Source organism: Triturus cristatus, chromosome 8, assembly GCF_964204655.1.
Source record: "Triturus cristatus chromosome 8, aTriCri1.1, whole genome shotgun sequence".
NCBI lineage: Eukaryota > Metazoa > Chordata > Amphibia > Caudata > Salamandridae > Triturus > Triturus cristatus.
The window spans coordinates 776,377,711-776,391,932 of record NC_140591.1 but is presented as its reverse complement, the minus strand read 5'-3'; the positions used below and the strand labels follow the sequence as shown (position 1 = coordinate 776,391,932).

Genomic DNA, 14,222 nt, shown 5'->3' with positions numbered 1-14,222 from the left:
TTAAGCCTGCTAGAAGATCCCTCAACTACCAAGCTCTCAGGAGCTGGAAGCTGCAGCAAAAAAGTATGGTCACCTGGAGCAGTGTCTGGTGTCTGTGGTGTAGTGCTGACTTTCTAATAATAGGTGGACAGTAGCAAGGTTTGGCCCCAGTATCCATGACAGTTTCAGTAAGGTCTTCTTTGAATGGCAGCAAGGGCTTGGACAAGGTCTGCCTAGGCTACAAGACTTCAGTGATGTCAATGGTTTTCGCCTCCACCGACGGCAAGTGTAAGTCCAGGACTTTAACTCCACACCTGATGACTAAAGCAAATGAGCCTGTATCTGCTCTACAAGGGCCAGGGGGAGAACCCACTCCCATCCAGTGTGTAGGGAATTCACTCCCATCACCACCAAAAGCTGGTTGGCTTTGATCAGAATCTGATACATTTTGTGGATCAGATTCTATTTAAAGCCATGGATTGGATTTTGCCCTGAAACCAGACACATGAATCATATCTCATTGGAATCTTTCCCAGAAATCTACTTGCAACAGACCCTACAAGGTTTAAACCCTGTAGTTTTAGGAGGAGACATGTTCCTTGCACACTGGACAAGAATTTTGAGGAAAAACACATCAACTGACAAGAAGGAGTTAGAATCTAGGTCCGCATCCACATAGGAAGGTGTTGAAGGAAAAGAAATGACATCATCTCCCTTGGGTGGTGCTTATATGCGGCTCCAACCATCCCTACCATGGTGGAAGGAAGTTGATGTAGAGCTACACAATACCACCTATCGGCTAGAGAGGCTATGCTGAAAAATCTTCAGAATCCAGTCTGACATCAGGGGACTATTCTAAAGGTGCGGAATCTGCGGTTACAAAGTGGTTGTTTTTAAAAATCAACTTGAAAACATTCTTGCTCCGGCCCGCCACGATAACAGTGCTATAAGTTATCTAAGAGGCAAATCAGTTGTCATGTATGCTCTAAACATGGCCTAGATTCTTATTATATAAGGAACAACATTATAGTCAATAAAATCAAACACAAGATATTTTTGTACAGTGTACACCCGAAGGCACGTATTTCAAGGTGCTATCATATGTGATAATGAAGAGGAGAAATAAAATATTTTCGGAGGATCACACAATTTGTATGCAGTGCAGCTGAGACCAATCACAGGTTTTCTTCTTGCACATTGTGCAGTTCTGCCATTAGATCTGTATCTTTTTCTGTCTTCATTACACATAGGAGAGCAGCAGGGTCATGATTAGTAATTTCCTATCGAATGCTAAGAGCAGCATTCCATACCTGTCTTGTTGCTCATACTTTGGCACCCATCGCTTTTCACACAAGTAACATGTAAACACGCTAGCTAGCCATCAGTTGTATAATAAATTCACAAGGACGCGTTATGAGGAATCTTAACGTTTAATGCCCATTGGTGGTACTGCTGCTGGCAATATTCACAGTGGACCAGTTTGACAGCCAGTTTGACTCCACAAGGCTCCCACATACAGTATGGACTGACTCTCTCTCTTTTACCATAGGTGGAGGGGTGGCAATGGATTTGAAGAGACGCAGACAACTCCAGGTTTGGCCTGGTAAAGGGAAATAAATGTTGGAAGTGTTTCTGAAAAATATATGCACGCAAATGACTGGTCGATCCAGACAGAGAAGGGAGAAAACAACATTATGGAAACCAGAAGCAGCAATCGATTAATGTGCTTTTAGTATCAGTCACTGGGGATGTCTGAGGTTATTGTTGCTGGCTGGAAATGAAAAAGGAGTAGAGCAGGTCATTCTAGACATTAAGGTGAACAACTGCGACATGTACACACACACACCTTGACACAGCACTGAAATGCTCTACAAGGAAGCAGTTACCGACACAGTTCCAGACTGTGCCGTTTGGTCTATGCTTCAGCAGATACATCAGAAAAGAGGCAGATGAGCTTCGATGTCTTAGTAAGCTTGGCTCCGGAAGTTGCCTGCCTCAAAGCTACATCCAATACCATGAAGCAAGCACAACTTGCCACACATCTCATTTATTTTCTGCCTGTGGGAAACAACAGAGAACAGTTCTTTAAAAGGCTTTAATTGGTGATCTGTCATAAGGTCGTCTCCAAGCCCGACCCGCTGTAGGAAGAGTCCGCACTGGACGGGCAGCGTTTGTTTGAGAAGCCAAAGAGGGACGGGAGTTTTAAATAATCGCCACCACTCCAATGAGTAATCATCACTTTTCTGGAACGAGAACTGGACCTGCTAGCAGCGGTACTGCGGTGGTCACTGCTCCGGTAGCCGGGGCTCTGCAGAGGTGCAAGAGGTGTGAACTCTGAAAAGTGGTTCGGAGACCGTCTTGAAGCATCCTGTCAATAGGACAACAATAAGAACACATTATAACAGCTATCAATAACACTATACACACACACACACACACACACTCTATCAATTCCCGTAAGGTAATTTAATCACACATACTATTTATGTGTTGTACCATTTGGCTTATGATACTATGTGAGAATGGCACGCTTGTAACAATACACCAGAGCTGATAAAATAGAGAAGTGCTCTATTCACCTTTGTAATGCAGTGCTCTGGCCATGGTATTCCACTACAATTCGCAAGAGCAGGTCTACACCTGATCCCTCTCGCAATTAAGCTCACAGGCCCAAAATGCAAATTGCCTAAAATATGGGAATTTTTGTTAGCAGCTATTTGTTGTATTCTATGTGTGGGGTTGATGTAAAGAAAACCATCATCCCAGAAACAAGCTCACACTCCTGGTTAGCTCAGAGATAGAAGACATTTCCTGTCTAACTCTTAAATTTCCAGGAAACAAGCCTTTGACTTCAGAGATGCGGGGAAGGAAACAAAACGTAACCTCTGTCTTCAGCATTAAACTGATGAAGATGCAGGATTTTACCCATCACTAAATTTAAAATAACTATTATTAGAACATTGGAGTTCCATTCAAATAATGGAGTGTTCCGGGCCTCTAATAGCTGGTAGAAGCCAGGAGCACCAACATTTCAATGTTGTCTTTCTCAGCTGTTGCTGTGAACAAAGGCATTAATTAATAAGCCTGAGTAGATTTCAATACCCTCGGACTCCATGAGGCCTTTGTTTTATTTGTTAGAACAGAACATTCTGCCCTTTAGTGGTAGAATGTTCTAATAGCCTTATAGCCCTCCGTAGCTGGCCAATACCGGCATCAAGGTTCTGCTCCCTTGTGAAAGGCCCAAGCTAAACGCTGAAGCGGGCCTTTAAAGGCCAGTATAATCAGCTACGGCGGGCTATGAGGCTATATCAGAACATTGGAATGTTGAAGGCACCATTAAAGACAGTAGAGTAGCTCCAAAGATATAATGGTTGGTATTAGCCTGCAGCTCCAACATTCCAATGTTTGTCTTCATGTTTCTCCCTTTTATTTATTTAGAATTTAGAACATTCTACACTTAATGGGTACAATGCAGCTCCGGCCTATGACTCAGGCTCTGGTCCTTTAACAACCGGTATAGCCCTTGGCAGCAAGCTGTAATCTAAACTAACTATTTTTGACCTCTACAGAGGAAATCAAGATCGTACTGCAAGGTTGCTTGTGTCTGGGATTGTCATTTTACTGAACACCAAAGAAGAGAGTAACGAGAGCAAACACAGACTGGCTCATTCAATTTAACTGAAAGGCATTTCTTAATCAGCCACAGCACTGGTAAACCTAAGCTACATGATGCCCGAATTTGCAGTTGTGTTTATTGACATGTCTACCAACTGGCTCTGTAGCCACTTTTTTTACACCCTCCAAGACTAGCACTCGTCTGTTAAGTGGGGGAACTAAGTATCACTGTACTTGCTTAGCCACAACTTGTTTCCACTGCATTAACGGAAATAATTATTTAAAGATCGAAAGCACAGCCTTGTGCTTGAGCATGCTGAATGAATTGTATGAAGTCCCCTTGTATTTCCAGCTGGACAGACCCCTGAGGTCAGAGAACAGGGGTTTTTGGCTGAGTCTAGCATAGAACATCACCTCAATAAGGAATACAAGTGGTGCCAAATTTGTTGCAAAATAGCCCATATGAACTGGAGCTTCTTCCTAGGCCATAAAAGTGACCATGTCTATTTCACTGACATCCCTAAGAAGGTTTGAAATTCTAAGACCAGTTGGAAGCTCTCCTTGCCTGGACCATCAAGAGGATCCTCTTTGTTCAGTTTTCCAATGAAAGACACACATTTATTGCCTGGAGGTTCTGATGTGCCTCTGCCGGGGAAATAAACTTCACTAACACCTCAATAAGAAGACCTTTTATTATGAACCAATTACAAAATGTACAATGTCCTATAGCACTATCAGTATATTTGGGAACAGGCAGGTTGGAGGTCCACAGTGCATATACTCGCTTTTCCCAGCAACAGTAACTGGTTATGTTCTCTGAGGTCTAGTACCAAGCACACATTTTACTACACTGATACATAAGGGTTGGAATCACTAGCCTCCTGGGTCTTTAGGAACGAGCTGGTTAGTTTACTAGTGGAGAAGGACTTCTGTTGTAGTGCCTACAGGAATGAAGTATCACCTGGAAAGGGTCATTACCTTCTCCTCCACTTCCAATATAAGCAAAGGATGGCTTGAGGCACGTTTCACATATTTCTAAATAGAAAGGCAAAGACATGTATTGGTCTTATAGTTAGAATTTAATTTCAAAATGTTTTGTCACTGGTGAATCACAATAACTTAATTCCTGCTTGGATGGTGGTCGCAACTGAGACAAGAAGGTCTTTTCCTATATACCAGGTAAGGTGAAACCATTAAGAACAATTGTGCTCAGAAGTGAAGTAGAGCTCTTCCTTAATCAAGAGGTCTAAGAATGCAAACAACTAAGGTATTTTTCAACTAATTCTACTATTATGGAAATAAAAGATTTAGTTATTTTAGCCATGTTCTGTCATGCACTGATATTTCTGTTCTGTTAAAAGGGAGTCGATAAAAGCATGGTGCCATCATTTTTGTCTAATAACAAGTAACAATTAGGAAATCTAGGGAAGAAATTGAGCAAACAAAAATGAGAAATTTTAAACCTCCTATGACTACTAAGTACTTTAATACTCTCAATGAAAGTGACAATAAGACAACTAAGGGTGCCCTCTAAATGCATGTCTTCTGAAATGGTAAAGTAATTTGAGATGGAATAGTTGCCTTCAAAAAAAGAGAGCAATACACAAATTTCAACTTTGGGTCAGGTCTATGACGAATGTATTTTGGCAAAATCAGTCCTAATCTAGAAAAAAGGAGGAGCTTATATCGACTGAGAAAACAGAGCTTTACTAATTGGCAAGTCTAATACCACTCAGTAGAAAACATCTTCATAAGTATGCCTAAGCCAATGGAATTAAAAACTTAGCAACATAGTCTCATGTTTGCACAAACGGAAAAAGGGGAAGTTGCAGACTAAAGTTAAAATCTAAATTATTTAAAAATATATCTTTCTCTACACCAGAAGATTACCAAAATGTAATGAACTTGTATCAAATCACTTCGGATGTTTTAGCTAAGACATCTTGAAGTTGAGTAAAATGATTCAAATTTGACAAGAAAATGATTTAAATTTGACAAGATAGCAAATTGTTGCATCTTAAAATTAAAGACAGAAAGGAGTATGAAATCTGAATAATATGTTGCAGAAAACTGGACAGAAGAAGTAGGGAGATCATGAAACTACTTACTGCAATAAAGAGTTCTGAGAACAAATAAATAAAGAGCCAAAAAACAAATTCCCAGCCTGTGAATCAAATAGAAGCTATGACAAAGATTTACAACATTCTGGATGTGGCAAAGAAAACTACTTGGATAACTGGGAACCGAAAGACACAGGCATAGTTCCTGAACAACCCAGAGGGGTGCAGCAAGAGACCAAGGAAGATAAAGTTCATGCAAGAAATATGGAAAGACTAATTGATGCATTATGAGCTGTAGTGATGAATGTTTTGAAGGGTGAATGTTTATTTGCAAAGGAGCTATCTGTCTGGGTACAGATATGATTGAAGAACAACACTGAGGGAGATCTCCATGAGTTGAGGCAGATAATCATATTGTATTGGAGACAGGGTTTTGTCTGCATACATTGCTATGTTAGCATAAGCGTTTTAGATGTTAACGCCATCTTGCCACTTTGCTGCTTTTGCACACACCACTAACGGTAGTTGTTATTACAAGTAAAACGGCTTGCTTGCTTTTTCTTCATATGAGAACAGTCTGTTTTTCACATCACTAGACGTGCACCGCGACCTTAGTCTGAACACTGTGTGCAGAAACCGTAAAGGTCAAATAATGTATGCTGTTGAATTCGGGTTGATCGGCCCACGCTCTAGACACAACAAGCACACAGCTGCAAATATCTGAAACTCGGGTGCCTTTAATATTGCATTTGCATGCATGATTAAGACACTTGGAGAAAACCTTTCCAGACACAGAGAGCAGTGCTGATCCTGTGATGTGATTCACCTAAGCTGATCTTTGAGGTATGGGGTTCCCCATTCAAACCTAGAGACCTTCTATTATTATATAAAACCAGCTTATTAGCCAGGGGAGGGTGGTACACAAGGTATTATAGGACCTGTTTCCACTATCATTGTAATATGATTTCTCCCTTTGTTTTTTATGGTATTGTAACAATGCTGATGGCTTTATTTCTAATCATTTGTCTGCTTATGTTAGCCAAAGTACTGCACCTTAGAGCACATAGTTAAAAATAAACATTTTAAACTTTCCCGTGTCTCTGATTACTCACGTTGTGGACTGATATGAGAATAACAACGAAAAGGTGTTTCTGATTCCCACCATTCCTGAGAGTATGCTAAGTCGCTTGTTCTGGGTTGTCTAATCATTAGTAGCTTCGAGATGATACGGAGAACGAATGAGACACTGATGCTAGTCGGATAGGGGTTCTGGGTACTGAGGTGAGTTTTTTGGTACACCACAATTCACTGAGGTCCTGGTGTCCTGGGCATAGTTCTATGCATGAGCAGATTCCCCACAACAATATCCATATCCTCTGGTGCAGAAATAGTAGATGGAAGGGTCCATAACTGCTTGAAGCACATCACTGGGTGGATGCATCAGAATTATCTTAAACTTAATTACAGATAAAACGGAGGTGGTTGAGTTTGGAAAGGGACCATTGCTCTGGAATCATCTGTGGTGCCCAGCAGTAGCAGGACGTTGGCCTGATCCTATTGATAAGGTCAGAAACTTAGAAGTTTTGTTCGATGAGCAGCTTAATTTTTCAGGCCAGATCAATCACCTAACCTCCTCATGGTTCTTCCTTCTAATAAACCTGCGCAAAATATTCCTTTTCATTCCACAAGTACTGAAAAAACCGTAATAGTCGCCTTCATTCTTTCCAGTGCTCTTTTGCTTGGCATCGACAAACGCCAACTATCAAAACTCCAGTCCCTGCAGAATGCAGCAGCACAGGTGCTGCTAAATATCCCTAAATTTCATCCCATTTCCAATGGCATTAGGGACCTCCACTGGCTACCGGTCCAGCAAAGAATTAAGTTCAAGGCTATTTGCCTGGTGAATAAAGCACTATACGGTGGAGAGCCTCGGCCCCTACAGAAACTCTTTTCCTGGTATGTCCTGCGGTGGGACCTAAGATCAGCCAGGAGAGGGATGGTTCAGGTCCCTAGAATTCGAAGGCCAAGATGGGGGGGGGGGGAAGAAGTCTCTCCCATCGGGCAGCTAATCTTTGGAATATGCTGCTGGTTGTAACTAGATTACAATCAGACTGTTGTTCAGGTAGATGCTTAAGACTCCCGTCCAAGTAATTAGTAACTACTCCACCTCTCAGGTGAACCACTCGTTACATGTTCATTTAGCACTAAGACGCTTCGACGTTTGTTGCGCGTTACAAATGATTACTTAGATGAGATGCTCCTTCAAAGGATTCACAAAGTTACTGAAGAAAATATAACAACTGCTATAGCCAGAACAAAGATAGAGTGTTATTTTTTTTTGGACAAATCATATATGTCACTCCATCACTGGATTAGTACTGTGTCATTTTGGAGAAACATCTACTGTCTTGGATACCACATACAGAAACATATTTATTGTAGATTAATTCAACTACTTTGACTATGTAGTGCTCTCTCTTTTACATATGCCTCAAACACAAAGTTATTAATTGTCCCCTACAGAAGAAAGAATGATTGTTTGCTCGGATTATTACTCCCCTCTCTAAATAAAACAAAAATAGGTTTGATTATTTGATCTTAGGTGAACCAGGGGCTCATTTCTAAACAGTTAGGCACCCAGGCCTATGAGTTTTTAGATACATGAAATTCGACTAACGCTGAGCTTTTTGATTTACACAGTCACCGAAGAACTGCTCAGTTGCCCCGGGGCTGGTGCACCGGCCTTTCATAGTAACAAGGAGGAAATGCTGACTTTGCTTTGTGACATTTGAAAACACATGAAATAAATAACACTGATTAATAGAGTGACAACAGATTACCTTTTCCCTAGATGTTTATAAATAAACTTTATTCAAATTGGAACTTAAAATTATCACAAGAACAATGCGGCTACCCTGTTAAAAAGGCTTACTGAACTAATTAATCAGTCACTCTGGGTAAAACGCAAGTGGACGGAGAAAGACTGGAAAAGGCCCATCTGCTGCTGTGAAAGTAATTTACCATCTGTAATGTCCAAAAGAGGAGATTTCTAATCGGAAAGAACTGATCATATTGACCACTGCTCCCTTGCTGTGTATGACGCCCATATTAAACAACACCCTAATTATTTTCACTGGAATTGTTTTATAATCCACTTTGAGAGGAAAAGAGAACCCGCGGCCACTAAAAGTCCCAAGATCCTTTCCAGCAGGTCCAAAAGTGACACCAGGAAGATGGCTAGGCAAATCAACTCAATAGTAGGAGGCATCTTAAGGGAATTATTTTATCTCATCTGACCTTAGGATGGTTAGATAGCATGGGTTAGTATAAACCACACCCATAGGATCCTTCATTTCTTTGTCAAGGAGATGTTTGCTCTTGTAAGGGCTCAAAGATTCCGAATAAGTGTTCCTGGTCTACAGAGAAAGTTGCACTGACCATTTCAAACTATCGGCAGTGTTATCAAAGTACTGGGTTGTGTATGTCTATGAACAGCTGTGGGTCCTTGGATATACATGCTCTGTTTTTCTTTGTTTTTTTCTCCCACCTCTATCAGACTAGCAACAGTTTCACATATCCTATCATTCCATCATTTTTTCAATGCAAACTACAGTGAAATCAGACGTTCACTGGAATGGTTTTCAGTGAAATCAAAATTTAATGAAATATGTTTAGGTGAAATTACATAAACCCTTCCTCACAAGTACATAAAAGTTGGTGATATGACGTTCTACAATACATATAAAATAAAGGGGTCACTTTGAATTAGAAATATTAAGGTGAATTTAACTTGAATATTGAATAGGGACTATACTGCATGCATTGTTACAAATGTGCCATACACTTGATTGGCTGTCATCTTGTTTGTTTCAGGATAAAAGACATCTTATGAAGTTAGTGGTACAGTCTTATTAAAAATGTATTAGTTCTTCGTCCGTATCAGAAGATTGGCTATAAATCTGTAAAATTAATCCAATTAAAAAAACTAACAATATTGAATTACAACGATAGAAAGCCAAATGGTAGAACACCTGGTTATGTCAAATAATAATGTGTTATCATGCACAACACTGTAAATTGTGGTACGTATGTATTACAATATAACCCAATTAGACCAAGAGCTTCAAGAATAAAAAGCATTGCTTTAAGCATGGGCACTCAACCATTCCAGCTCGGTGAAAGATTGTCTCATTGTTTTATAATCCCTGAGACACCACTCAGTTATTAATTTTTCCATCTGGTCTTTGCATAATAAAACCTGCATGGATTGCTTCAAGGAACTTTCATTAGTCAATTTGTCTCAACACAAAAATGCCAGTACCAAAAGCCTTTGTTCGCTAAAATGAGCATAATGACTAATGTACACCTCTAACCTTGCAAAACTAACATTCAATATTCATAGGGTTAGCATGTCCAAGAAGATGTTAGACTATAACATTTAAGCATCAGCAACTTTGTCATTCAAAATTATAATTCATTTTGAAATCCAAAGGAAAGGAAATTGTCATAAGGTATACAAAATTTGTTTAAAAAAAGGTTTGGGTATCTGGCATTGCTGCTTTAAGACTGTTAAATTGCTTTACACGAAATACATATATAGCACTTAAATTACATCACCCAATTGCTAGGAGTCATTCATTAGTTGTTTATGTGAAGAGAGTTAAATAACAAAATGTAAAGGCATGGCACACAATTAAATGGAAGCGTTTGAAAATGTGCTGATTTTTTTAAAACAATAGATGTTTGGTGCTGACCTCTGCCCAGAACTAATACTCTATAAAAATATACTCTCCTAGAGAAACCTGCTCTTGATAAGGATAGATTGTATACTTTCCTGACTAAAATCTTTCTTCTATGATTCACAACTGCAATAATATGAAAATCAACATTGTCTGCGGACCAAAGTTCAGAGTAATGGCAGCCCTCAGGCAACTCCAAGACAGATGAATTTTGTGAGTCCTTCACATATCTGGAAATTCATACAGGCAAAATATGTTTTAATTAGTTTACTTATACCGCAAAAAGGTATAACACATGCAGTGAAGACACTGCATGCAACCAAAGTTAGAATGGGCTTTAAAAGCACTGCACATTCGGAGCCACTTTGGAGTAAAGTTCATTATTGTGAAATAATGTGTGATATGTGGTTTCTATTAGAAGCCATGATTTTGTGCATGGGGTTTGAAACCCAGTTAGTCAATACTCTGATGTCAGAGTAGCCAATTGACCAGTCACGAAAACCTGGGTTCTGGAAGAGGTTGATCTGCTCCTTCCCCAGGGTTTCCATAAATCCAAGAACGGCAGTGGAACGGCGGATGACAGTTCAGAGGCTTTCCTGTCTTTTTTTAGGTCTTCGCAGATCCAAGAGAGGGGTTCAGGAAGGAAAGTCAAGCGCTCCCTGTCAGTGCTGATAAGCACTGACTGAATATTCCAGATCCGCTGATAAGGAGTCCTTAAAAAATCACTCTCAGCACTGCATGTCTCTGCAATGAAGAGTATAGGGCAAGGCCGGTTGGCGATGGAATGCAAAGAGGGTGGTGGGAGAAGGTGGTCAGATGCCAGGACAGATTTATATTTAATATTAAGATGCATGGGGGAAGGAGAAACCAAGGGTGTTGTGGGAGACTGGCAGGATGTCAGTTACTGGATTATTTTCTAATATTAGGTTGGGGAGGGTGTTTTTAAAAGTGGTGTAGTAGGGCCCTAGGACTCCTGATATCTTTTCTGCATTAGGGAGAGGGGAGGGTATCAACTAGGATGGCAGCATGCCAGGGTATTTGAGGTTGGGAGGGCAGTGACCAAGATGGTGGTCATGGCTAGGCAATGTAGGATACTGGGTAAAGGTTATGTGTAAGGTACAGTTAGGGAAACAATGCAACTTTCCCATGATTCTTTTTCCATTGAGCAGATGATCCATAGATCAGCTGTGCAGGGGAGAAGGATTTGAGGCCTACATGTAACAAACAATTCTGGAGTTTTCCATTTTGGCTTTCCAAGTTATATCATATAGAATCTGAGCTTTGCCCTTTATGTCCATTAGATGCCATTTGGTACCCTTCTTTAGAAAAGAAAGCCATTATGGACAAGTGCCCATTTATAATTATTTATCTTTGATGTGCTGTTAGCTGTTTGTCGTGTTCTACTCCTTGAGAATGTTTTTAAACACCACATTTTCAAGGAGGTGGATGTTCAACTGTTTACGCAATGATTAGATTTTAGTCTCATTACGAATGCATGGTCAAATAGAGTTCCAGAGGATGCCGAAAGCTATCACAGCTTTGCCATTTAGCCATGCTGCAAATAACAGGGTCTATATTATCTTGTTCTGTGTATGTGCATATGTGAAGGAAGTAATGTTGCCAGTTTTGTAAAACAATTGTACTGTCTACAGTGCAAACAGTAAGTAAAGTGTGAACTCTAAAAGCTAGAGCTGCAGACAACACAATTTGAAAATACGTAGTGGCCTCCCTTCAGAATAGGGCTATAATGTAGTATATCAACCAACATAAATGCATTTTTAATAAACCTTGAGAAGATAAACAGCATTGTGTTACCTGTTGAGAATCTACCTCATGGATTTTACTTTACATATAGATCTCTAAAGTGAGTCGCCAATTGAGCTTTTATCACATAGTTCAGGAAACATGATGCCATACTGACAACTGGACTCTGATGTAAGCTTTTGGATCCACTTTTCTCTCCCTGTACATACTGACAACTGGTGCTTTTTGCAAATTAAATAGCCCAACGATTAGTTATGTATTATTCTGGCTCTGGCCCACTGATTAAGTAATGAACAACTCTGAATCAACTCCAATGCCTGTCTGCCAATTTAAATGCTCTTTTGACCTTTTCTAGCCCTAGTTTGATCTAGTTGTGTAGCTAATTGGGCTAATAAATTAGCATCCATCAGCACATTTTTAGACATTAAATCGTAAGGAATTGGATACACATACACCGATTTGTTTCAGAAAATCAACTTACCTGAAACACAAAAATATGATTGGATGCACATTGATGTGATGACTCATTTAGTTTTGGCTATGAAAACTACCAAAGCACAGCAAAAACTTTGGAGGAAAAACTGACATGGGTTCAAAATTCCACAGCACAGCAAACAAGGATTTTGAATGGGCCATATGTGCAATACGATTACCTAGGATTGATCTAATTTGCCTCAGCCCGCGTAAGAGATTCTTCGAGAAGTGGCCCGTCACTGCCAGACACTTCATTATAAGCGGCTGTGCTTTTCATAATCTTCTGCAAGGATGAGGAAAAACATTGAGCATTGCTAACCGTAGAAGGGGAAAGGCCACTGAATGGGCCACCATTTGCACTCTTGCATAAAACTTGGAACAGCCTCTGAGCTACCGGTCACAGCTCTCCCATCGCTTGTTGTAGCCCTTTCAGTATGGTGGGCAAAAAGACTCAGGAGAGAGAAAAGCCGTACTTACTATGGAGGGTGCAAGGTGTTGTTTACATGCAGACTGTGGTAAAGGGTCTAAAGCAGTGGTAATTACAGGAAAGGCTTGAGAAGCGAACAAGAACTGCTATGAGGGGAACGGTAAAACTGCCCTTGTTTGACAGAGCTAGAACTTAAAATATCTGGAGGATAGGAGAAAGGCGCCACTAATGACTGACACTACAATATGAGCAATAGTAAAAATGTAGAAACAGTTTGAAATGTGTAAGAAAATATTAAACCAACCTTACTAGACTTTTATAAATGTTTTAAAATTGGGGCCTTAAAACGAAACAAAGGAATTTACTAATATGGAACATGCCAATATTGAGCAAGATCTGTAGTTTGATTTGGAAACACATTGTGGTTAGTGGAAAAAAAAAACAAGGACTCTTTTTGGACTGTTCACAGCCTCAAAAAACATACGGTATCTTATAATACAGGTATAAGAACAGTATGTGCTCTTGCTTTCCCAAAAGAAAGGAGCTTTACACGAAGATGGTTCCTCCAAAGCTTTTGCAGCCCAACTGAAAAGGTTAGAGTAAACATTACACAATCTTATTGAGTGTCATGCATTACATTAATATGTGGAACTGCACTCCATGTATTGCACTGGTTTGTTACTCTAACCCAACTAATCACATAAAGCAGAACAAGCCAGGTTCACAATATTTAGTCATTTTGGGAATAGCATTAGTGGCGTGTATAGAGTGAGCATGCACTCGCTATCCAGCTACAAAATGGAAACTACAAAAAGAAAGCAACAAGGCTGGTCATTTAGACTACATGACTGAATGCTCTGTCACCTACTGTTTGTTACTACAAATATCTGTGAGACTAATGATGGACACTCCAGACATGAGAAACACGGTTACAGTAGAAAACGTTAGAAGGATTAGTGGGCTGCAGTGCTAGAAACGAACTTTAACCAGTTATGGATTAGAAAAGGAAATCAGAATAAGCAAAGTCCAGAGTTCCAACACAACAAATGGAAGTATATTTTCAAAACACATTTTTATGGGACAGCTAAAAAAATGAATTAAAAAGCACAAGTTAAAGAAAGCATATTAGTATATATATGATTCCAAATGCAAGAATCACAAAAA

General features: G+C 39.9%; 1 protein-coding gene across 3 annotated transcripts in view; it reads right to left on the bottom strand.

The window, feature by feature from the left end:
• Positions 1–1,393: 1,393 nt before the first annotated feature.
• ATP11A (ATPase phospholipid transporting 11A) overlaps positions 1,394–14,222 on the bottom strand; it is a 791,426-nt gene continuing 778,597 nt past the window's right edge. For 2 of the 3 annotated variants that reach the window (XM_085622216.1, XM_085622218.1), the window contains one exon: positions 1,394–2,347. In XM_085622216.1, the coding sequence (XP_085478342.1) occupies positions 2,090–2,347 (258 nt within the window). In that variant the 3' untranslated portion in view covers positions 1,394–2,089. Of the gene's footprint in view, positions 2,348–12,810; positions 12,915–14,222 lie in introns of all 3 variants that reach the window. The other variant, XM_085622217.1, reaches the window with a different exon arrangement.